We start from the raw sequence: 25,085 nt of genomic DNA, 5'->3' as shown, positions 1-25,085 counted from the left end.
TCACAGAACTGGACAGTGCTATTCATCAGGCATGGTGTCAGATTCCTCACATCACTTTTCAGCATCTCGTGGAGTCAATGCCAAGAAGAATCACCGCAGTACTGATGGCAAAAGGTGGCCCAACAAAGTACTGATGGTGTGGTCATAATAATCTGACCAGTCATAATAATCTGGCCACTCAGTGTGTATATATATATAATTTATTATTTTTTTTTACAGAGAGGAAAAGAGAGGGATAGAGAGTAGAAACATTGATGAGAGAGAAACATCGATCAGCTGCCTCCTGCACACTCCCTACTGGGGATGTGCCCGCAAACAAGGTACATGCCCTTGACTGGAATTGAACCTGGGACCCTTCAGTCCACAGGCCAATGCTCTATCCACTGAGCCAAACTGGTTAGGGCAAGTTATTGTATTCTTTAGGTCTGCTTGGGCTCTTTCTTATACTTTTTAATTCTTTGTTGAAGTTCTTCCTGAGTTCCTCTATTTTACTCAAGTTTGGAAAGCATCCTTATGACCACTCCTTTGAAATCTTTTTTTTAGTGGACTTATTATAATTTACAATTTGTACATTGTTTTACATAGTCTCTATAAAATTGTGTGCTCTACTTTACCTTGTTTCATGAGCACTTTCCTGTGACTATTTCTAGTTAGTATTTTAATAATTATGTCACATTTCTTTGTGCCAGTGCCTCATACTACTTAAACATCACTCTGTTCTGTTATATACTTGGTTCCTAAGAGGTTCTCAGTATGTATTTGTTGAAAGAATGCATGAATATCACAAACTTATATTCTGTGCATCTTTTCAATATTTCAAATTAAGGGGCAGAAACATTTCCTCCTACTCTTTTAGGCTCTTTGGCTGGTCTAATCAAATTGGCATAAGACAGGTTAACAGGAGAAAACCAAATTTAATTATGTTCTATGGAGGGGGAAAGGGGGTTCTATGAAAAGTAACCTCACAGGGTGACCTGATTATAAATTCCTAAGTGGGCAGGTCATGGTGAGCAGTCAAGCCCAGGCCTACAACTTCTTTTTCTCTTTCTTTCCCTCCTCCTCCTCCTCCTCCTCCTCCTCCTCCTCCTCCTCCTCCTCCTCCTCCTCCTTCTCCTTCTTTATAGGGAGCATCTGCTATTTTACTTTTAAAAAACATTCAATTGTTTCTTTTTAAGTTAAAAAAAAATATATGCACGTGGTTTAAAAAATTCCCTAAGCAACATAGAAGGTAGAAAGTGAAAAGCCTTCCTTTCATTCCAGCCCTCCCTCTATAACTTCTTTAGTGAAAGGTTTTAATCCAGCCCTGTCCATCTAGGGCAGCGGTTCTCAACCTGTGGGTCGCGACCCTTTTGGCGGTTGAATGACTCTTTCACAGGGGTCGCCTAAGACCATCCTGCATATCAGATATTTACATGACGATTCATAACAGTAGCAACATCACAGTGATGAAGTAGCAACGAAAATAATTTTATGGTTGGGTCACAACATGAGGAACTGTATTTAAAGGGCCAGAAGATTGAGAACCACTGCCTAGCCAGTGATGGGGAACCTATGACACGCGTGTCAGAGGTGACACGTGAACTCATTTTTTGGGTTGATTTTTCTTTGTTAAATGGCATTTAAATATATAAAATACATATCAAAAATATAAATCTTTGTTTTACTATGGTTGCAAATATCAAAAAATTTCTATATGTGACACGGCACCAGAGTTAAGTTAGGGTTTTTCAAAATGCTGCCACGCCGAGCTCAAAAGGTTCGCCATCACTGCCCTAGGGCATCTCCTTTGAATTCCTTATCAGGCAAATTATTAAATTATTTACCTTTTTCTGGAGCTTTTTCTTGTTGCTTCAGTTTAGAGATATTCTGTCATTTATTTTGTTTGCTTTCTATGTGATTTTTAAAAAATATCAATTAGACAACGTAGCTGTCTCTTCCAGTCTCGATGAAGTGGCCTGATGTAGAAGCGGCCGCTGTTTGGCCAGCATGCGCCCGCTGGTTTGGGGAAGCTGGTGGGAGCCAAAGGTGTGGGGCACAGGCCACTGAGCTGGAGGGAGTGGCCCCGGTAGGGGGCCAGGTGAGTGTGCTGAGGCCCTGTTCTTTGTTCGAAGGCGACCTTGCAGGCAGACCAAAGTCCGTGGATAGAGCTTCCGCTGCCTTCTAGAGGTAGAGGAATGTAAGCAATGACGCTCATGGCCCCGCCGACCCCGCCATCTGGGAGAGTCCCTGCAGTTCACCCTCCGATCTTCTCTGCACGTTCTCTCTCTCCTTTGTCGTTTAGAAAGTGGTCTGGCATAGAAGCGACCACTGTGTAGGCGTTCCGTGTGGGTTTTGCAGTTTAGGAAGTTGGTTGGAGCTGGGCAGGCATTATAACACCTGGGGCTCGGGCCTGTGGACCTGAGTGACGCCCTGGCAGGGAGGCTAGGTGTGCAGGTGCCACCAGCCCCGTTGTCCCTTTGTTCGGAGGCAAAAGGCTCCAGGCAGTGTAGCTGGGAGCCTCCTGTGCTGACCCTGCAGGCCAAATGCCCTGAATAGAGCTCCTGCCGCCCCATGGTTCTTTGGCCTCTGATAGGTGAGTTCAGCTGCTCCCTTGCTGCTGCCATTAGACCACACACGGCAGGACCCAGGGGTGGCGGAATCCGCCAATCAAAGTACCCGCACCAGTAATGCGGTGCCAGGAGGTGACAGGAGGGCTGAAAGGTGGTGAACCTGGTTGGGGGGACCTTGAGGTGAAGGGGAAAAGTGGGGAGATCTGACACCATTCATGAGGGGCTGGTTGCCAGGCACCTCTCCATGCCTTGGCCACACGGTGGCGCCCTTACCCCTCCCTACCAATAGAGAGGACGCCTGTCCCCTTGGTCTGGCTAGTGTCCAGCTCTCCTTTTGCTTCCCAAATGGACTGTGAGGGCCTATGTGTGCAAGCCCCTGCTCTGGGCTAAGATCTAGGCGTACAGAGACTCTAAAGTTGTGCTTTATGGCCATGTCGCAAATTGGGAAATAGGCTGGGAGAGTTCATGTGGTCACACAGAAGCTACTGGGCAAAGTCTGAATTCGAACCCAGAGCCATGGCCCCTATGTTCATTGTCATTCTCTGGGCTGAGAGGGTCATAGAAAGAGATTGACGGGTGTCCCTGAGCAGCCACACAGCTCTGCCCTGCTCCCACCCCCTTCACTGCCCTCCTTCTGGGCAATGACAGGGAGGTGACAGAGGGCAGAACCCAGGCCCCCAGGCCTTGTGCCCCTTCTCCATTAAGGCCCCACTAGTTAAGCCTAGTCCCCAAGGGCATTCATGACTTCCCTTTTGTTGACACAGAGAAGGAGGGTCTGAAAGGTGAAGTTGGGTGCCCCACTGGGGATGGGCAGTTGGGATTGGGACCTGTGGAGGGTTTTGTTTTTGTACATGGAGCATTAATTTATACACAAGAGTTTATTGAGCTCATCCTGTGTGCCTGGCCCTGGGCTGGGCGCTGTGGACACAGCTGACTCCCAGTCCTGCTCATACGAGCCGGTCATGTATTCTGCTGCCTGGGAACTGACTGATCAGGCTTTCCTATGACGGTGTGAGGTCCTCCTCAGCACACTCATGAGTTTCGTAAGGAGTTGTGCACATCTGATAAAGGGAACAGGAACGAGAGACGCCATTGCTGGTCATTCTGCACCAAAGGCTCAGTCACTCAATAGGCATTTCCTGAATGAAGTGATGATGCCAGGGAGTGGCTTGGAAATGGGGAGGGAGGAGGATGACTAGATTCAGCAAATGAAAACACAGGCTGGCTAGTTACATGGGACTTTCAGAAACCAAATACATTTTATATTTTATCTGTCCCAGGTGACACTTGGGACAGACTTACACTAAGAAAGTATTCAGCCCTAACCGGTTTGGCTCAGTGGATAGAGCGTCGGCCTGTGGACTGAAGGGTCCCAGGTTCGATTCCAGTCAAGGGCATGTACTTTGGTTGCGGGCACATCCCCGTTAGGAGGTGTGCAAGAGGCAGCTGATCGATGTTTCTAACTCTCTATCCCTCTCTCTTCCTTTCTGTAAAAAAATCAATAAAATATATATTTTTTTTAAAAAGAAAGTATTCACTGTTCATCTGAAGTTCACATTTACTGGGTGTCCTGCCTTTTATCTGACAACACTGGTGGGGGTTACAGATGGACTGCTCCCTGTCCAGGGGCTGGTGACTGATGAAGCTGGGCCAGGCTTCCTCCATCTGGAGGGTGGGATGGGGAGAGGCGAAAGGGGGTGCAGCCTTCGGGGGGTCACAGGAGGTTCACCCCCATCCTGTGGTCAATGGGAGTCACAGAAGGTTCTGGAGATGTTTGGGAGGAGGAGGTGGGTTGTGAGTAGAGGAAGGCTGGAGGCCTGGGAGCACTGTGGACACCAAATCGAGGAGGGATGAGTATCTCCCAAACCCAAGGCACAGGCTCCAGCCTCGCAGCCGCTGCAGCCCTGGTTTCCTCGTCCATAACCAGGCCCAGGGCCGCTGGCCCTAAGGAGGCTGAGGACTCGGGTGCACAGAGAACACTTGCAGCCTGACGGGCTGAACAGCTCTTCCTGTTACAGTCACACTGTCATTGTCGACCCCAGAGGCAGGAACCATGAACTGTGTGAACTGGGCATCCCGATGACTCCAGGTGGGGGACAGGTTGGGGGGCAACAGGACATCTTAATCTGCAGCTGCTCCCCCCCAACATTCTTTCTAGGGGCCCATGGCAGGCAGGCTACCCCAGGTGCCCCCCATTAGCCAATGCTCCCGGGCAGCCTGGCACGTTTTGCCCACTAGGCCCGCAGAGCAAGTTACGAGGTGTTCTGGTGGCCGCTGCAAAACAGGCCCCCTGGACTTACTGACATGGAGCCCCTACGTCACTTACGCTCAGCTTCTGCGGGTTGGGAATCGGGAGGCAGGTGGCTTGCCCCTCCTCCACCACGTCCAGGTGACCGGGGGTCACGTGCAGGCGTCTTCACTCCCCTTGGGTCTGGGCTGGGGAGACTCTGAGTAGGTACGTGGCCAAATGAGGTGCAGATGACGTGACAGTAAAAGGACTCCACCCACCTCAACACGCAGGTGGCACCGAAGTGGAATCACGGGTGAGGTTTGGGAGGGACAGACCCGGGGAAACACCGTTGAGGAGGGAAGGCCAATTGTTCCTACTCCCCAAACAGCCAGGAGTCTGCTCCTAATTCTGAGTTAGAACAAGTGATTTACAGACATTTCCTCCACTGGCTCATGATGGCTCCGTCCCTCGGGCAGTGACCCCTCAGCCAGGTGTGCCTCCCCCAGAGAGCTGCCCTGGGGGATCCCCATTTCACTAAGGGCAGTGGGGCGTGACGGCCAGCAGCCCTCCACCTGGCCAAGGGCCAGCTTCCCCTTCCCTTCCCGCTGCTGGCTCAGAGCTCCAAGTCCCTGTGGAGAGCGCCAGCCAGACCTCACCGGTCACACTTAGGACTAGACACTGAGTCCTGTAGCCATGGGTAGGCGGGTTTTCAACATGTCCCCAGCCCAGGTAAGGGGCTCCCTGAGCTCCCGCCACCCTGAGAGGCCAAAAGCGCCTGTGCAGTGGTGACGGCATTACCTCCTGCGGGGTGCTCACCGGGCCTGCTCCCCTTGAGCTTCCAGAAGAAAAACATGAGAACCAATTACCACCAAGGCAGGCCACTGCGTCTTCCTTGGGGGGCTGGGGCGGGGGGGACATAATCAGAGGAAGTGCCTGCTGGTGGCAGGGGGTGGGAACCTGAGCAGCTCTGGGTTGGAGGCTGGGAGGGAGAGGCAAATAGAGAGCAAGAAGAGAGACACACACTCAAAGACAGACGAGGCAGACACCCACCCACCTACAGAGAAATAGGGCAGGCCAGGCACAGTCCCACCTTCGCCAGCCTGCTGCTCCCTTCGGGACCCCTGTGCTGGCATACACTAGGTGCTCAATAAATGCTGACAAATGGGCACACAGAGACAGAACTGCCCAGAAACACATGATGGGGGAGGGGCAGCCAGGATTGGGTGGGACTTGGGGGGCGCTGCTGGGTGATGCCCACCACGTGGCCAAGCACCTGCCACCCTATACAGCTGAACGTTTACTGGGCCACCTGGGTCAGAGCCACTTGCATGAGCAGATACAACATCGGTAGATACAGGTGAGGAAACTGAGGAAAATGCCTGGCTGGTGTTACCAGCAGCAACCGCTGGACACCCAATAGGTTCAAGTGGGACATTTTATTATTTTTTTAAATGTTTTTAGAGAGAGAGGAAGGGAGAGGGAGAGAGAGAGAAACACGAGTCAGCTGTTTTCTGCATACCAGGGATTGAGCCTGCAACCTGGGAATTGAACCTGCAACTTTTTGGTCCATGGGATGACACTCAACCAACTGAGCCACAACAGCCAGGGCTCACATAGGACGTTTTAAAGGCCCAACATTCAAAATGCCCTGAACCCTCGAACTATGACCAGGGGCATCTGGGAGTTGGGGAGCCCGAGGGTCTGGAGGTTCGGAGAAGTTGGCACCTGAGCCACAAGACGTGGGCAGACCTAGGTCTGTCTCAGCACACGGCATGGATAGAGGCCAGCTGTGAAACGGCCCCACTTCCTGGGATGCACCATTAGGCTCCAAGAGAGAGAAAGTGGAGCCCCGGGGCACCCACCTGAGGCTTCAGGCCATGTCTTCACCTGCCCCGCCCCCCTCATCAGGCTTGGCTGATGAGGCTCCAAAAGCCACACTTGAGAATGACTATTTAAAAAAAATTTATTGATTTTTAGAGGGAGAGAAACATCGACTGTTATTCCACTTACGCATTCCTTGGCTAATTCGTGTATGTGCCCTGTCTAGGGACTCAACCCCCGACCTTGGTGTGTGGGGACCACGCTCTAACCAACTGAGCTACCTGGCCAGGGCCACGGATGACCATTTTTTAATGCACGAATAAAGGTCCTGCGTGTGTGGAATGCTGTCACTGGCGAAGGGACAGAACCACCTTCCTATAAAATCCATCAGGAATCTATTTACAGGGCTTGGGGGCCCCAGTCAAGGGCAGCTGAGGGGCATCCGCCGCCAGAGCCCCCCACACAGGCAGTTCTTGATCCAGCGCTGTTCCCACTGTTTGACGGCTGTGGTCTTGTTGGGCGACTTGAGCATGGTCACACAGCCACACCTGCAGGCAGATGTGGGTGGTAGCGCGTGCTGGCAGGGCCCTCTCTCACCTGCCACAGGGCCCTTGCACATGCTGTTCCCCCACCGGAATACTATTCCATGCACTACCCTCCACACTGAGCTAACCCTTCCACATCCTCCCGTCCAAGTTCAGGCATTGCCCCTTCACCTCCCTGAGTGAACGAGGCCAGGGTAGGGATTCCAGTCCTGACTTAGACACTGCCTAGGGGTGTGACCTGCGAGTCAGAACCTGCGTCTGGGATAGGGTGGCAGCAATCAGGGCCACGTGTGCAAAGGGCCAGCGCAGGGCCCAGGCCTCACACTGCTGTGGTTGCACCTTCATTCCTGCACTTGAGTGACTAGGAGCTCTGCAAGGGCTGTGTGGTCGGTCACCTGACCACCATCGTGCCCAGGAAAGGAAGCCCAGGACCTCCCGAGGCAGTTCGTCCGTGACAGAAACCGCCTGGTGTGCCCTCTCGACAGCCCCACACGCGGGGAAAGTGAAGTCCACAGAATGGAAGCCTCTCACCCTGTGGTCACTTGGTGGCAGAGCGGGGACAGTGTTTGCCGCAGGCCTGACAAAGGGTCCACAGTGGGTGGCTCACCTCGTACAGGCCTTGCACTCCTCTGTGGGGTGGGCTCCCAGGTGCAGCCTCCGCAGGTGGTCAATCTTGGGCTGGCCCGTGGCCCTGGCAGATGAGAGGGGAGAGCAAACGGGATCAGGCCTCCAATCCCACAACACGCAGAGATGCAGGCCCATGTGCACACATGCGAACACAGATGCATGCACACATGACACACCCACTGTGGCAAAACACAAGGGAGTGTGTGCATGTAGGTGTGCGTCTACACTCCCTCTACACACAGGCACCCTGCAGGGATGGTGCTGGATGGCACCAGAGAGCCTGGCAGTGGGAGCTTCTGCAGGAGTGGACCTGGTGGCTGGGGCAGGACAGTTGGTTATATTCGGTTAAACCATGTTTGGAAGTTTCCAGAACAAAGGGTTTAAAACCTCCCTGCAACCAGCACACTCATTCACAGAGCCTTTCCTGAACCCCCAAAAAGAGGGAAGCCTGCGATTCCTCAGGGCGTGTCCTACCATGACCCAAGAAAGAAAATGCAGGGAGGTCCCAGAGCTGGGACCCCCAGGTATGAATGGTATTTCTTTTATTCACCTGTTTTTTTGTTTTTGTTTTTTTTTACCTTCACCCAAGGATATATTTATTGATTTTTTTAGAGATGAAGGGAGAGAGAGAAAGAGAAACATCAAGTGGTTGCCTCCAACCAGGGACTGAGCACACAACCTAGGTTATGTGCCCTGACCGAGCATTGAACCCGCAACCTTTCGGTGTACAGGACGGCACTGCAGCCAACTGAGCCTCCCAGCCAGTGCTTACTCATGTTTTCTGAAACTTCCAAAGTAACAGGATACTTGGGGAGGTCGTGTGTGTTTCTCCATCCAACTGAGCAGGGGTGGGAGCCTGATGGGTCCCGGTGCAGATGGTGGCCCAGGGTTACAGGGCTCCTGGTTGTAACCCTGGCTCAGTGATTGCACCTTTCATTTATTTTCGCTTTTTGTTTAATTGATTTTTATAGAGAGGATAGGAGAGGGAGAGGGAGAGGGAGAGGGAGAAACATTGATGTGAGAACGTAACATTGCTTGGCTGCCTCCTGCACGCCCCCTACCAAGGATTGAACCAGCAACCTTTTGGTGCATGGGACGATGCCTAACCACTGAGCCACATCAGCCAGGGCGTGATTGAACCTTTCTGAGCTGTTGACTCCTCTGTAAGATGGGGACAACTCCCGCCCCGCTCGCCGCCCCGCCAAGTACTGTGGGCAGGAAAGGGTTAACTTAGCAGGTTTGGGCGATCAGACCCCTGTTCCCAAAGACAGGGCTGGTCCTTGACCGAGTGAGTTCTCCTCAGCCCGGTGAAGATCCTGCCTGACTTAGTGTCTATCGGGGCCGGGACCAGGCCAGATGTGCTTTATGGTGGGGGGCTCAGGCCACGTATCAGCCTGGCCTCTGCAGAGGCTGGAGCCCAAGTAACCACGGTCAGCCATGTGGGCACTGCATGCAACAAGTGACAGACCAGGGGGAGGACTCACGGATACCCGAGTGCACAAATCAGTGAAGACTGAGGTGATGGCCCTAGCCAGTTTGGCTCAGTGGATAGAGAGTTGGCCTGTGGACTGAAGGGTCCTGGGTCAAGGGCACATGCCAGGGTTGCGGACTCAATCCCCAGTAGGGGGTGTGCAGGAGGCAGCTGATCAATGATTCTCTCTCATCATTGTTGTTTCTATCTCTCTTTCCCTCTTCCTTCCTCTCTGAAATCAATAAAATTTAAACAAATTTAAAGATAAAAATATGACTGAGGTGATGGTGGAGGGAAGTGACGGATACTAGGAGGTGTGTGGGGGGGGATTACTGCCTAAGCTAGGGACCTCTCCCAGGGACAGCATTTAGGTCAAGGTCAGAAGGAAGCAGCAGGCACAGCACAGCAGCCCTGAGGCAGAAGCGTGAAGGAGTCAGGTAGGTTCAGTGCGGGGGGGCGGGGGGGGAACGGGGGACGGGGGGACATGGACACAACCCTCCGGAAAGAATATGCAAAGGGCCCGAGGCAGAGGGCACCCACCTGATAAGGCCATCCAGCTGCAAGGTGGTGGCGCTGCCAGGGAGAATGGGAGCCTTGCCGAAGTGCAGACGCAGGGGCTGCTTGGGCTGCAGGCGGCTGACCAGGCCGTCACTGACGGGCAGCCAGTCCAAGCTGGGAATGAGCAGCTGGCTGGGCAGCAGGCAGCACTCATCAACGAGGGTCTCGTCTGGCTCACTTGTGGGGCCCTCATCACGGCCTGCGGAGAGGGCCCATGGGGATGGCGTGGTCAGCTTAGCGCTCAGGGCCCAGCTCTGACCTGACTTTCTGAGTTGTCCTGGAAGCTCCTCCCCTTCTCTGTAAGATGGGAACCCAACCATTCATCTGAAAAACATTCAGTGAGCAGCGGGTGCCTTCCTAGGAACAGGGCTGTAAGAACAACAGAAATGTAACCTGGTGACTCGAGACAAGCCACTAGGTGCCTAATAACTGCTGAATGAGCTAATGCTGAATGAGCACCCACCCTGTGCTTGGACCTGTGCTGGGTGCTGGGTGAACAGTAGAGACCAAGACAGAGCTGGTTCGATTTGTGGAAGTTCCTATGCTGGTGGGGGCGCTCAGCCAGGGTTATATGTTGGTGGGGGGCTGGGAATCTCACAGCAAATCCAGAGCTTGGTGAGCAGGCGGAAGAGCAGGGACATGCTGTCCTGAGTGTCAGAGGTGGCTGTGTACACGGGCAGGCAGCTGGGCTTCAGCAGGCCCCAGATGCGGATGACGACCATCAGCTCCCGCAGCATGCCGAGCGAGGTGCCGTCCCGCAGGAAGCTATGCCCAGGCCGCAGGGGGGCGCCCTGTAGGAAAAGGTACTCAGGCTGTGCATTTAAATGTGTGCCACACCCTGTGACCTCCACGGGATCTGGGGGAGGGGGCACACCTGGTTGGGCAGGCTGGCCAGCAGGTAGAGCACGAAGTCGCCCACCCATTGCAGGAGCTGCTGTAGGGCCTGAAGTGTGTTCATGTCCAGGACAAATTCCTCTGTTTTGAGGTTGATCATGACCTTGTCGATATCTGGAAGGGGAGGGTGGTCAGGTGGCTGGGCCCCACCGTACACAGGGACCAACCCTGCTTTGCACCGTGGCCTCTTATTACCCAGCAGCACCCGATGTGAGCTGGGCTTGACGAGGTCAACCCAACACTGAACAAGCAAGTGGACAAGATGGCTGAGCTGAGGAGCTTGGAGGAAAGGGCTGGACCTAGAGCAACAGTGTCCACTGCCAGCTCTCAGGACAACCAGTGTCCCTCGGGCCAACCTGCACTGGCCCCTTGCAGCTCCTCCCCAGCATGACTCATCTTTGGTTCCCTTCTGGTTAACATCTGTCCCCAGCTCCAGGCCAACCCCGAGGGCCAAGGCCTCCCCTTCCTTCAGTTACCACCCCCATGCAGCTCCCAGTGGACAGTGTGCGGGTGGGATTTAGCACATTCCCGCGCACAACTGTGCATGTGCAGCAGCTCTCAGGGTGGCCTGCTGGGTGGGGGCAGGACCCACCAACATCTGTGATCTTGGCGCAGATCTCGGTCAGCCGGTCGCCGGGACTTTTGTCGGGGGTGTTGAGGATGTGTGGGCGCAGCAGGGACTTGAGAGTGGAGCTGATGGCGATGAGAAAGAGCTTGGCGTGGTAGTCGCACACGAGGGTCACGGTGCAGGGCGACAGCTTGCAGAGCGAAGCCTTCATGGCCAGGATCCGGGTGGAGAGGACCTGGAGGTGGACAGCGTGAGGAAGTCCCTTTGCCACAGTGTGTAGCTGGGCTGGGCAAGCGGAGACAACCTGCCTCATGTCTCTGTGCCCCGCCTCCTTACGGCAGAACCAGAAAAGAGAACCTACCTCCCAGAATGGGGAGGGTGTCCACCCGGGAGTGGCCCTGCCCCCAGGGGACACTGGGCCTCCCTGGGGACATCTGTAGTCGTCACACGGGGGGTGTTCTTGGCATTGAGTGGGTGGGGGCTGCTCAGCACCCACTGTGCCCAGGACAGCCCCCACCGCTGACCTGGCCCGGATGTCAGCAGTGCCGAGGGGAGAGCTGTTCTCACGGGCGGGTGAGCGCACGAGAAGGATTAACATGCTTCAGGTCACCGCCCATAAGCAGTGATTTTTTTAAATCCAAAATGTGTTTATTGGGATGGTCTCCCACTCATCTTGATTTGAGGGGCTTTTGGTGCTGCTTCCTTCTGAAGGAACATCCGCTGTGAGCCTTGCTTTTCCTCCTGTTGGCTGACAGAGGACAATGGAGCAACTGACACACACAACTACTGTTTGTGCAGCGCTAAAGACAGAGGTGACTCTATAACAGAGGTTCTCAACCTGTGGGTCGTGACCCCTTTGGGGGTCGAATGACCCTTTCACAGGGGTCACCTAAGACCATCGGAAAACACAGATATAATTACATATTGTTTTTGTGATGAATCACTATGCTTTAATTATGTTCAATTTGTAACAATGATATTGGGGGTCACCACAACATGAGGAACTGTATTAAAGGGTCGCGGCATTTGGAAGGTTGAGAACCGCCGCTCTATAGCATCCTGGGCATTTTACACCCACGAAGTAGGAACGGGGGCTCTGCACCAGGCAATTCTCCTCATTTTTCCCCTTCCCCTCTTCTGGAGAGGGAGGAGGAGATCCTCAGCGAGAGGCCGACTGTCGTGGGGAGGTTGTCACCGCCAGAAAAGGCAGCAGTGATTTTATTTCCACCGTGATCAGCCCTGAACCTCTCCGCATCCTCACATCCACCCTGATAATCTCACTCATGTCCTCTCAGGCTGCTCTTATGAAGGGGACCTTCCCCACTTCACTGTCTTACTGGTCACTGCTGGCAGAGGAAAGCTAGCGCCGTCTGAGACTGTTCTCCCTGCTGAACTCGCACTGGAGTTCAGGGCCCCTCGAGGTGCTTGTGCTTTCACAGGCACACACTCTTGTCTCCTGGTCACTGTTCTCTCTTCCTTTCTGATCTCCAAGGCTGTTTACTGCTCCTACCCCATGAGGAACCGCCACCCCGCACGCACATGCGCGCACTCCAGGCTGTTTGAGAAGAAAGCCCCCGCTGGCAGCAGAGGCGGTGGCCCCAGGGGTTCACGTGTCACCTACAGGGCTCTGACTTCCTGCAGAAATCTCTCCAGATGAAGGACTAGGCAAGAAGGGAGGGGGCACCCTCTGTCGGGTGAGGGCACGGGGCCCAGACTACCTGCTGAAGGGCCGCCTTCTGGCGCGTGTACTCCTCGTGCAGCCGCTCCACCAGGCTCTGCACCATGGCGGGCTGCACGTGCAGCAGGATGTCCCACCAGTCATAGCCGGTCACCATGCAGTACTCCAGCAGGAAAAGCAGGTGCCGCAGGGCCAGGTTCACATCCAGCGTGTGGCCCATGGAGGGCGAGATGCGCAGCATGCTCAGCTGTGGGAGAGGAAACGGCCGGTGAGGCCACAGAGGGAGCGCTAGGTGGCTGAGGATCCTCGCTCACCTAAGGCTCCGGGCACCATGTCCCTCCAAGGGCTGATGGTCCTGCTGCTGTGGGGGCAGTCGGAGCCTGGTGTGCGGAAGTGTTAATGGGCTTGAGGGAGCTGTGCAGTGCTTCCCAAAAACAGCCCAAGAGGCCACCCTATACCCACAGGCACATTTGGAGTTACTGGAGCCTTCATTTAGGCTCCATGATGGACACAAACCCATGCGGGAGGGGGCGTGGGGATCCCTCCAGACACAGACATAGTCCCCCAGGGAAGCTGAGCACCTCACGCAGGACAGGCCTGTGGACAGCAGATGGCCCCTAAATGCAGGTGCTGAGGAAACGAACCCGGAGTCAGGCAGACACCAAAACAAGTGGCAGGCGCCCGACATGACTAGACGGAGCCCATTTCCTCCAGGACGGCCAGGGGGAGGGGGAGGATGCTCCCCGCCACACGCACTAAGTGGGCAGCTTTGGGGCACCTGGGACAGCGCTTACCTTCCCATGGTTGTCAATGCCCACGAGGGCCAGGGAGGTCCAGGACAGCTGCATGGCCTTGAAGTGGACGGTGGGGCCCGTGGTCCGAGGGCGCTTGATAGCTGGCTCATCCATGGAGCGCGGAGCTGTGGAGCTGAAGAAGATGGCCATGGTCTGCAGTGACAGCCGGTGCACGATGTGGACGCTACCGTCATGGAAGGCCAGGGCCAGCCCTAGGGGCAGGGCACATGCAGGCTCAGGGGCAGGAAGGGCCTAGAACAGGCCCCTGGGCAGCTGTGGGGCTGCCCAGTTCTGAACAATAGGAAGTGACTACTCTGGGGACGGGTGAGCCACAAAGGGCTCACCACCCACGTCTGGCTGGCTGCCCCCATGGCCGTTACCCGCTCCTCCTTTGCCAACAGCCTATGAGAGTCAGTGGAGCAAGCGCTGCCAGCTCAGGCTGCATGTCCCCGGCCCCCTTGCAGCTGGCACTGTCTTAGCTGATGTGAGCAAGCCCACAACTCCCAGGGGGACAAAGTGGAGGGGGACAAGGAACACGAAGGGCCTCATAGCAGGAGCAGAGGTAAGGTCAGGGGCTTCTCAAGCCCAAAGCTTGTAATGAATGTGTAACAGGGTTGGGCTGACTGTTAGCCATCCCAGTGCTTCCCGCCTGATTCGCTCACGGTCACAGGTTCCAGGGACTGAACCCAGGATCAGCGTCTCAGCGGCTACAAGGGAGTGCTGCTTATCTGCAAAGTTTGCCCCCAAGTTTCCAACCTCTGCCTTATTGATTTCTAACTACCCTTTATCAGCTAAAGAAGCAGCTTTTCATCCAGCCTCATAGCCCTTTGAGCTCGTCTGATCCTGAAAGTGGGGCCACCTCCTTGCTGGAAACTGACTTGAAGCCAGAGGCAACTCTCCCAGCTTTAAGACCCAAGACCCGAGCTCTGAGACCACCATACCCAGGCCAGGGTAGAACTGTGTATCACTGGCCACCTTCAGGTCAGTGTTGGTGAGCGAGATGGGCAGCTTGGGTAGTGCCACGGCAGACACTCGATCCAAGTCGTTGGTGGCTGACAGGATCCGCCATTTGAGAATCATGGGCTGCTTGTCGCCAACTGAAAAGGGGGCAGGGACACAGGACAGCAATGGAATGAAGACAAGACAAACACCACAATGGGGGGCCCTGACATTGGCCAAGTCCCCTTCTCTGATCCCAGTGCCTGTCCCCCACAGGGGCCCTACCCCAGCCCTGGCCACCCAGTACGTCATGCCCCAGCCAGGTGGTTGGTGCAGGACGGGTATATGACCCACGGTGGCCAAAGGAACTCAATCCTGGGACTTCCTGGGGACGGGGAGGAGGCATCCTTCAGGAAGCTGTCAGCTGGTGGTAGTGGGTGCACACTTGATGGACCCCACACACCGAGAAGGGGGACACCACCCTCCATATCCTGCCACACACAAACCCCCAAATTCCCCTCATAACTCAGCCAGCTTAGGTTTGGTTTTGTCCCTTATGACCTAAGAGATCCTAGGTAGGACCCCATCTCTCCCCATCAGATAAGATGCACCCCTTCCGGCACCCACACCCTCAGGGTGATGAGGAAGCCCCTGCTCCAAGAAGTGGACTGATTTCTGTGAATTTGGGCTTGGCCAGTGGGCGCTGGTGAACATATGAGTAAAGGATCAAACAGTGCTTGTACCCAGGACACTGAGGTGAGCAGACTGGGCTGCGGGGATGTGCGCCATGGGAGGATGGGCCCAGCTGGTGGTCAGCAGCCTGAGCCCGGAGGCTGATGGCAGGCACATGGAACCAAGCAGGTACAGCAGGTGACCCAGCCTAGAATAATATGGCCTGTGGTTTTTTGTTGCTATTTTTCTTTTTTTTAATCCTCACCTGAAAATATTTTTTCCATTGATTTTCAGAGAGAGTGGAAGGGAAGGAGGAGGAGGGGAGAAAGGGAAGAAAGAGAGAGAGAGAGATTGACATGAGAGAGATACATGGATTGGTTGCCTCCCACACACACCCCAACTGGGGAGGTGGATTGAACATGCAACCCAAGTGCCCTTGACTGGGAATCGAACCCACGACCCTTCAGTCTGTGGGCCAACACTATAAACACTGAGCCAACCGGCCAGGCCTGGGCTGTGGTTTGTTACTGACTGTCAGAGGGCTCATCTCTGCCACCATCTACGTCCAGATTTGTGCACCAGGTGGCTCCTCACAGTTTATAAACTTGCTGTAAACCCAGTAATGGACTCGTGGCAAATGCTGTCCCCTCAGGGAAAATGAAGCCCAGAGAGGTTAGAGTGGGTTTCAGTATCTGGCATGGAAGACACTGGAGTGTCAAGGTAACAACCACAGCAGAGTTCCAGGGAGGGTTTGTGGGCTGGGAACAGTGCCCAGCATTTAAACCCTTCCTGCCTCCCCCTCGCCCCCCACTGGTGCACATGGAGGCACTAATGCAGCCCTGCCCGCCCCCTGTGGGGCCACCAGCCACATCTAAAAGCTCCCGGGATGCTTGTCCAGGGACAGGGCAATGTGGCCCTCTTCAAGTTAATTACTCTGCAGCCACACAGACAGCTTATGTAACCGCCTTGAGCAGCGAATGGAGCCTCGAGGGGCCTCTTGACACAGCTTCATTAGCGGCTTTTGTTTAGCAGCGGGGGGGGCCCCCCCCGCCCCCAACACCCAACTACCCCAGAGTCCATTAGCACTCATCAGCAGCAAGCAGAGCTTTCTTTCCCAGGAAAACATCTGCATCTGTGTCTCAGGGCAGGGTTTACCCCCCACAGCCCCACCATCAGGGGCTGAAAACCAGTAGCTTTTCCAGCTTCCCACTGACTTCAGGCCTGGCCAGACCAGCGTGTTCCAGGGTCTGTACTGAGGAGGGGGTGCCCGTCTTGGGGCCATCCTGAGCCATGGGGTTCCCCATGGGTGAAAGGATGGGGGAGAGGGAGGTGAGACTGTAGGCTTGTTCTTGGTGAACTCAGTTAAGCCCTCCAGCCTCAGTTTCCTCACTCTAAACCAGAGTTTGTGCAAGATTCCATGGCTTTTAGGCTTAAGTGCCTCCCTGCAGCCAATCCCCCCTTGCTGAGCTGGTTCAGCCCCTGGCTTTGTGCCCAGGACTTCTGCTCTGCTCTTCCTCCACCAGCCCTACACGCCCTACAGGTTTCAGGGTGAGGTGGCTGGGCTGCCTGCGGGGTGACTACGAGTAAGGACTTCCCCTCTCTGTGCCCAAGTTTCCCCAATTTAAGTCAAATGCCCAGCCCCCCCGGGGGACTCACCCACAGGGGAGATCTGCTGGAAGATGTTGTTCACGGGGAGCCCCTCCTTCCGCAGGGACCAGCACTCCACGATGCTGCTTGTCTGGCTGGAAGCGCACAAGAGCACCTGGGCGGACAATGGGTGGCTGGAGGCGGCGGAACCTTGGGCTTCACACCTTATGAGAGGCCCTGCTCTAACCCAGGCTCAGGTGCTGCCTGCCTGATCTAGCTACCACCCCGCCCTAGGCCTGTGTCTCCTCAGTCGCTCACACTGGCCCTGGCCTCACAGCCGCTGTGGACTCGGATCCAGGCCTACCTATCCCCCCCGCTGCTGGAACAGCACACATCACCCCATGGTGCCCTCCCTGGTACTTGGGGCCTGACTGCTGCATTGTTATGATGGGAACACAGTGACTTAGTGGGGTCAACTGAACAACAGCCTCACAGATATTCCTGTCCTGGTCTCAGGACCTGTGGACATGTCACCTCACATGATAAAAGGACTCTGAGTTAGGGAGGATTCTGGATTCCCTGCGGGGCCCAGTGTCGTCAGAGAGGCAGAAGGGTCAGAGATGGTAGAGGCTGTGCTGCTGCTGACTGTGACAATGGAGAAAGGTGCCAAGAACCAGGGAGACAGCCTCTCTAGAGGCTGGAAAAGGCTGGAAACGGTTTTCTTTGGAGCCTCTGGAAGGACAGCCCTGCCTACACCTGGGTTTAGCCTCGTGTGACCCATGTTGGACTCGCGACCCAGGACTGGAAATAAGAAATGTGTGGCACTGTGGCCGCATCCCCGGTGGCCTCACCTGCTCAGACATGTCTCGGGCCAGGAACTTGAGGTGGGTGATGGCGGGGAACTTGTCCTTGCGGTTGAGGTCGGTGGTACAGCGCATGAAGAGCGAGGGCAGGATCTCGGTGTCGATGCGACACTTCTCGCTCACCACACTCACGCACACCTTGTAGAACTGCACGGGGGAGGCGCTGCTGCCATCCGCCGTGGCCACCACAATGTTGCCGCCACCCGTGAAGGCAATGTCGGCCAGGGCAACGCGGCCACGCAGCCGGCACAGGCTCTCCGTCGACGTCAGCACCTGCCCGCTGGGCTTCAGTAGGGACACTGTGACCAGGCCGCTGACTGTCACTGCGATCCAGCCCTCCATGGGCTTGCCCCCAAACAGAGTGAGCGACGGTGAGAACTTGACTCGGGAGAACTTCTCCCCGAAGCTGGAGGCACCTGACTGCAGGGGAGTGAGCGAGGGTTCTTAGTATTGGTTCCACCCCCACCTAGGGCATGAAGAAAGATGCCCCACTGAGCTGTTAGGGGTCTGCCTCTGGTGACCCGACGACCCCCTTCTGGGAGCCACACCCACAGAAACAGAGGAACAATGAGGTAGAAGCTACAAAAGCGTGGACTTGAATTCAAATCCTGCCTCGGCCACTTGAGCACGCTGTCATATGGGCCTCTCTGACCCTGTTTCCTCATCTGTACTTCAGAGGACCCTGCTGAGAGTCAAATGACTGAATCCATGAAGGACAGGAGTCAGCAAGCTTCTCCCGTAAGGGGCCAGACACTCAGTGCTTTTAGGCTTGCAGGCCGGGTGGCCTCTGCTGGTGGACTACTTGCTCTTTCTGAGTTTGTAGAAGCAGCTGCCAATAAGACTGTTCACAGAAACAGGTGGGGCTGCATTTGGCCCGTTAGCTGAGTTCAGGAGGTACCATAAAAGTATTGGCTGCTGCTGTTTTATTACTATTTTATGTCAAATTAGGTTTAAGTTATGATTTATGTGCAACAAAATTCACTCTTTTTTTAAGCATATAGTTCCATGGGTCTTGACAAACGTATTGTCATGGAAAACCACTAAAATCGTGACCAGAATCCACTCCCCTCAAAAGGGCCCTCATGGCCCTTGGCAGCCAGTCCCCATCCACCCTACCCTGGGCCCTGGTTGTGTGGGTAATTTTGCCTTTTCTGGAACTGTGCCTGAGTGGAACCAGTGTGCAGCCTGTAGGCCTGGTTTCTTTCACTCAGCATGACACTTCTGAGCTCTGTCTGTGCTGTTTAGTCACTGAAGCAGCACTGAGCTGGAGGCTACACACGGTTTCTCTAAGTGGTCTGAGAGCCGTGGTACACCCCTCTCCTGTGAGCTGGAACAGAATGCAGGTTCCTGGGCCTTTGACCTGTGCCAGGCCCCAGGCTGACTCCTCTCATGCATTCTCTCAATGAATCCTCACCATGACCCACCACCAACCCCATGTGATAATAAGCAAAGTGATGCATGTAGGCATGAAGTCAGGATTTTAACTCAGGTTCCTCTTGATCTAGGAGGCTTCAGTCTTAACACATTGCGGACGATCACGAGAAATCTCACTTCATATTACACAGTGTTTTACAAAGTATCATACTTTAAAAAGATATTAGCTTATAAGAACACGTAATAAATAACTTCAAAATGCAATGGATATTTAAAGCGTGCCTTTAACAGTTATGTAAAATGTTTTTTGTACTCGTTCAATAGAAACTTATCTGGCCACTGGGTAAAGCTAGCAATAAAACTACTGGTCTGCAATGGGTTAACTATGACACTGGGCTAAATCAGGGCATGGAGAGAGGAATTCTGGAATATTACTGAATCAAAGTGTGGACTGGGTTCTCAGGACAGTGTAAGGGAAGATTCACTGAGGACAGCAGCCATCAGTTAAATAGGTGGCCCACTGAAAACACAAGTGCCAACTGAGAGCTTGATAAAAGGTATGAGCCAGGCCCCAGGTTCAAAAAACCAGAAGATGCCCTGCCTAGCCAGTTTGTCTCAATGGATAGAACGTTGGCCTGTGGGACTGAAGGGTCCCGGGTTCAATTCCAATCAAGGGCACATGCCCAGGTTGTGGGCTCAATCCCCAGTAGGGGGTGTGCAAGGAGGCAACTGATCAATGATTCTCTCCCATCATTGATGTTTCTCTCTCTCTCTCTCTCTCTCTCTCTCTCTCGTTCTCTCCCTTCCACTGTGAAATAAATAAAAATATATATTTTAAAAACAACAACAACAGAAGATGCTGGTGGTGGGAGAGGAGGAGGAGCCAAGTTGACGGATGGATGGGTAAGGTAAGTGGTCTCGTCCACCACGTTTACTCAGGAAGACACCCACCTTTTCCACGTGCAGTGCCAACTTCACACCATTGTGCAGCCAAGACAGGGCCACGATGGGGTCCCCCTCCACCAAGCTTCCCATAGGGCTCTCCCAGCTGTTGGCCAGGTGGTCCGCCATGCTCCAGCACTTGATTTGTCCATTGGCATCAGCTGACAGGAGCCGGGAGCCTGTGTGGAGCAAACCTGCATCACAAATCCCCACCAAGGGCAAGGACTATCACCCGCAGTACTTCAAGGACCTGGGAGAAGCCAGCCAGTGGAGGTGGAGCAGGGGAGTGGCACAAGGCATGATGCGGAAATGGCTCTGAACACAGGAACAGGAAAAGCAGTAGCCGCAAAGCCGTAAATCGAAGGTTCCAGTCCCAGCTCTGACTCTGGGGACAGGACCAAAGAAATACAGAACACATCTCCCTGGGATTCAGGGTCAAGTGTGAGCATCACCATAGTCTCCTTCAGCCACACAGGACCCTACCAACCTTACCAGCCCCCCCCTCACCTGACTGGTCCCACTCGAGGCAGGTGATGGCTTCGCTGTGCTCGGAGCTGATGGAGTGCACGTCCCAGGGGTGCTCCGTGTCCAGAATGTGGATCAGGCGGGTCAGGTCTGCAAGAGACAGGACGGGGCACGGTCAGTTCAGTGACAATGACGTGGCTCTGAAGTCATGGAGGAACCCAGCAAAAGTCTCACCCGAAGGGAAGTCATGGAGATGTTGCTAACTATCTATACAGCCTGGGAACTAATGAGGAACGGGCTTGTGCCCCCTCGGGAAAAAGAGCAGGCCTGTGAGTTTGCCACCAGTGTGTCTACGACCACGTGTTTAGAGACCCAGAAAACAGAACAGGAAGAGAATGACCCCAAAATTCTAACAGTGTGCTTCTCCATGGAAGATAATAGGTGGTTCTCTTTATCCTAAATTTCTGTGCTTTTCTAAATTTCTCTAACAAGCGCTCATTACTCAAATGATGGATAGAAGATGCGGTGGGCATGCACCTTACAGGCTTTCAAAAGTCACAAGTGACATGTGCCCTGGCCAGTGTGGCTCAGGTGTTGGGCATCATCCTATGCACCAAAAGGTTGCTGCTTCAATTCTCAATCAGGGCACATGCCTGGGTTGCGGGCTGAATCCTCAGTGGAGGGCATGCAGGAGGCGGCCGATCAATGCTTTGCTCTCACATCAGTGTTTCTCTCTTTCCCGCTCCCTTTCTCAAAATCAATAAAAACATATGTTTTTTAAAAAGTGATATGTAAGGTATGGAAAGTGAGACATAAATCTCCAACAAGCCTGAGTAAAATGCCCACCATTCCCCGCTTCTATCCTGCAGGGGCGATCCCAGTGTCCGCCAGGCACCAGATGTAGGAGAGCACCATCACAGAGCCATCAGTTAAATTGGGTGGCTCACTGAGGAAAGCAGCCACCAGTTAAATGGGAGGTGGTTCACCGAGGAGAGCAAGCATCAGTTAAATAGACGGCTCACTTAGGACTGCAGCCATCAGTTATATAGAAGGCTCACTTAGGATTGCAGCCATCAGTTAAATGCATGTGCCCTTTGCACCCCTGAAAGGCTGGGGCCCTCACCACCCCCCAATTGTGAATGAGGAAGGACTGAAAGGGCCTGGACAGGTTGGAGGTGGCTACCAGGCAGGCTAGAGACATGGAGTCACCCATGCCAGGCACCATGGGAGCCAGGGGTATATGATGTGTGGGGAGGGGAGAAGAGGAAATGGGAGCTGGGCTGGAGGTGAAGGGGTGTACCCTGGTCATCATTCCGGAGGTCCGTGGTGAAAGCGATGAGGTTGCGGCAGGACCAGGCGCAGGCCAGGGGCACTGACGGACAGTGGGTGCTCTTGGGCCACTTCTCCCACTCGCAGACATAAGCCAGATCCATGGTGCCACCTGCCACAGGTCACACACTGAGAACAGTCACCTGAGGAAGAGAATGACCACCTGAAGGAGGAAGTGACGGGGAGGACTGGTTTGCCTTTGCCAAGTGCCTGCAGGGTGCTGAATGCCATGCTGGATGCTGAGTCACCATGAGAAATGAAAAGGACCCAGTCCCTGCCCTTGGGTCTTACATGTGTGTGTCAGGGGGGAAGGCTGCATTTTAAACAGAGGGCAAGCAAGGGAGGCCACACCGGGGAGAAGACATGTGAGCATACTGCAAGGGAACGCAGAGGCATGCAGATACCTGGGGAGGAGTACTGCAGGTGGAGGGAACGGCCAGTGCAAAGGCACAGAGGGTGCATGGAGCCTGGGGTGTTTAAGAAGGGGCCCGGTTATTGGAGCAAGGTGGGAGGCGACAGCAGGGTCCTGGCTTTCCCCCTGCGTGGCACAGAAGTCCCAGGAAGGCAGTGATTTATTTGTATTTCAGCAGGCCCCCTCTGCTGTCTGGAGGATGCAGCTGGGGAACCGGGTGAGCTGACTGCACTGGTCCAGGTGAGCAGTGGAAACTGAGAAGAGGTCAGACCCTGGGTCTGTCCGTACGGAAGGGCCCCGGTGGGGCTACCTCTGGCAGAGTTGGGGAGGCAGGCTGGGGGAAGTCAGCAGTTTGTTTTTGGCGTGGACTTATGGATTGTAAGAATAACAATAACGGTGAACTTCTCCTCCGTACTCTCTATGTGCTTGGCCTCGATTACGGGTTATTTCCTTTCATCATTACAAAAGCCCAGTGAAGTTAGTATGATAAACGCTTTTTTCAATCACATCACTCCCAGGTCCGAATCCTTCAGGCCCCGCCCCCACAGCCCTTTCCCTTCCCCTTCAATCTGGCTCCCCAGACCCCGCACCCAATCTCCTCTAAAACCTCCAGGCCCAGCCTGAACTCCTAGGCTTCGCCGCAGGGACTCCCCAACAATCCTTAGGTCCGCTCCCGGAGCCCTGCAACCCCGCCCTAACACCCTTGGCTTTCCAGACCCCGTCCCCACATCGGGGCCCTCCAGGTTCCGCCGCCAACTCTCCCCTACAACTCCAGGCCCAACCAGGGACCGCACGCAACCGCTAGGTGCTCCCCCCCGACCCCCCGCCAACCTTTAAACTCCGCCCCCAATTGGCCCAGGACCCTCCCCGGAGAGAAACAATCCCTAGGCCCCGCTGCGATTCCCCCGCCCGCGCCCGGCTGAGGACCCCGCTTCTGCAACAACCCCAGGCCACGCCCAGGCCGCATACCCAGCACCCTTTGCTTCTCCGACCCGCCCTCTGACCCCGCAGGCCCCGCCCCAGGCCCGCGAGGCCCCGCCTCCTCCGGGACGCGCTCCCGGGGGTTGCCCGGAGGCCGGCCGGCCCCTCTGGACCCCCGTGCCTCTTGCTCACCGGGCCAGTCAGGGCGCCGCGGCCGCAGCCCTCACTCATCCTACCTCCCCGGCTCCGGTGCCGCCATCTTCCCTGGGACCAACGAGTCGCCTGCGCAGCGCGGCCGCCTCCCAGAGGCTTCTGGGACGGCGGCGGCGCTGGCTCCGCCCACTTCCGGGCTTGTTTGTCTGTGAGGCTCAATAGACTCCCAGCAGCTACCTGAGCTTTGTGAGAATAACGAACAGTTTCAACTCCAGTGAGAGATCCCGTTATGTGCTGCAATAATATCGTATCCAGATGGGTTGCCCTCAGTGGAAAGTATTTATATGCCCTGTAAATAGCCCTAGGTTCGGCCCCTCGCTAATGCTGTCTTCGGCAGTACTGCACTAAAATTGGGACGCTACAGAAAAGATGAGCATGGCCCTTGCACAAGAATGCTACACAGACTCGTGAAGCGTTCAGTATTTTGCTTTTCTAATACTCGTGGGTGGGGACACTGAGGCTGGATTAGAAAGTGCCTTAGCAATCGAGGGCCCTCCCAACCTCAGGCCCCATCTCTAACTCCTTCCAAAGCTGGTTAGTTCCATTCTGTGTTTGCTTTACTTTTGTATTGTTCATCGGTGGGGAAGTGCGGTGACTTATCCAGTTGAGGACCCTTCTGGGTTCAAACCCCATCCCCACTTCCTCCTCCAAAAAGCTGCTTCTATTCCTGCTAGACCCGCGCCAGTGTGGGAGGTCTTACCTTCTGGGATTGCAGGGAAAGGTGCACCAGGCGGAAGGCAAGGCCTGGACAAAGGCTTGGAGGCCAGGCAGCTTGGGAACCGAGCTGGGGAAGAGGGGCAAGAAGAACCCCACACAGCCCCACTCCCTGAGACCCAATCCTGTCCTCTGGGAACCTGGGGATGTGTTGGGGTCCAACCCCAGCAGGTCCAGGGGTCCCCAAAGGTGTGGACGGAGTCGGCGAAGAAGGAATGACACGGAGACAGCCTTCAGTTGATCAGCAGCCTAGCCAGGATCTCTAGCCAAGTTCTGGTGGTTATTGTCTTGTTACATCTGTATTAATACCAGTTGATTTTAATCCTGTCAATTTCTATTCCAAAGGTTAGGGCATTTCTTATCTCCATTCCAGGGAGTAAAGATTATGTAGCTTAAAGGTGATTGTTCATAGTTAACTACCCGCCTGGCATTTAGTTAAGGGGTTTTATTCCCTCCCTAACTTCAGGGGAAAATCCCTACCTGGAGAAACAACCTTTCTCGGAGAGGTGACCTTGGTTAAAACACATAACGCCAAGAAGGGGAGCAAACATACTAAGAACAGTATGCCATATACTCCAGATCCCTTGAAACATATGCTGTGCAGGTGTTTCTTCCCTGAAGCAACTGTGTCAAGCAGCAAGGACGGACCGGCTTCCGGCAGGGATGGGTCCCCTTTACAGATGGGACCTCCGAGCTTGTTGCTCAAATATCTCCTTTAGTCTGTCCTCTGTACTGGCCATTTGGATTTCTGTTATTTAGTGTCTAAAACTATTTAAATGCGTGTTAAAATGGAATACAGTGCACCCAGCGTCCACTGGTTTCTAACACGGTGCCCCGATAAAAGGAACTGGACTCCTTGGGGAAACACACCAGCCCAGCCTGAGCATCATGTAATGGCAGAGAGTCAGAATCATGCTCA

The 25,085-nt window shown here is 54.5% G+C and overlaps 1 protein-coding gene and 1 non-coding gene across 6 annotated transcripts; one reads left to right on the top strand and one right to left on the bottom strand.

The window, feature by feature from the left end:
* Positions 1-6,724: 6,724 nt before the first annotated feature.
* Positions 6,725-23,576, bottom strand: MED16 (mediator complex subunit 16). Of its 5 annotated transcripts, none has more exons than XM_059697414.1 (15): positions 23,432-23,576; positions 21,878-22,049; positions 20,620-20,727; positions 20,122-20,291; positions 17,785-18,216; positions 17,003-17,108; positions 14,677-14,832; positions 13,736-13,947; positions 12,982-13,188; positions 11,288-11,498; positions 10,676-10,809; positions 10,400-10,592; positions 9,784-10,000; positions 7,753-7,836; positions 6,725-7,148 (listed from the first exon to the last, which is right to left on the bottom strand). In XM_059697414.1, the coding sequence occupies exons 2-15, from the start codon at positions 22,008-22,010 to the stop codon at positions 7,022-7,024; spliced, it is 2,490 nt and encodes an 829-aa protein (XP_059553397.1). In that variant the 5' UTR covers positions 22,011-22,049; positions 23,432-23,576; the 3' UTR covers positions 6,725-7,021. The 5 variants fall into 5 exon arrangements, with proteins under 5 accessions (XP_059553397.1, XP_059553398.1, XP_059553399.1 ...); XM_059697415.1 differs by having other exon boundaries at positions 23,476-23,574; XM_059697416.1 differs by having other exon boundaries at positions 21,878-22,069; positions 23,432-23,534.
* A 198-nt stretch (positions 23,577-23,774) lies between these two features.
* LOC132236241 (U6 spliceosomal RNA) lies at positions 23,775-23,879 on the top strand. The gene has a single exon (XR_009453204.1). It is a non-coding gene; the product is annotated as a U6 spliceosomal RNA (small nuclear RNA).
* The last annotated feature ends 1,206 nt before the right edge of the window (positions 23,880-25,085 follow it).

Source organism: Myotis daubentonii, chromosome 5 (assembly GCF_963259705.1).
Source record: "Myotis daubentonii chromosome 5, mMyoDau2.1, whole genome shotgun sequence".
In the NCBI taxonomy this organism is placed as follows: Eukaryota; Metazoa; Chordata; class Mammalia; order Chiroptera; family Vespertilionidae; genus Myotis; species Myotis daubentonii.
The sequence above is the reverse complement of the archived record's forward strand: the minus strand, read 5'-3'. Positions and strand labels throughout refer to the sequence as shown.

Coding starts and splice junctions, on each gene's coding strand:
- MED16 (XM_059697414.1), bottom strand. CDS start 22,010: ATGGATCTGGCTTATGTCTGCGAGTGGGAGAAGTGGCCCAAGAGCACC. Junction 20,728..21,877: donor CCTCCGGAATGATGACCAGG/GTACACCCCTTC, acceptor TGTCTCTTGCAG/ACCTGACCCGCCTGATCCAC. Junction 10,810..11,287: donor CGCCAAGATCACAGATGTTG/GTGGGTCCTGCC, acceptor CTCCCCTTCCAG/ATATCGACAAGGTCATGATC.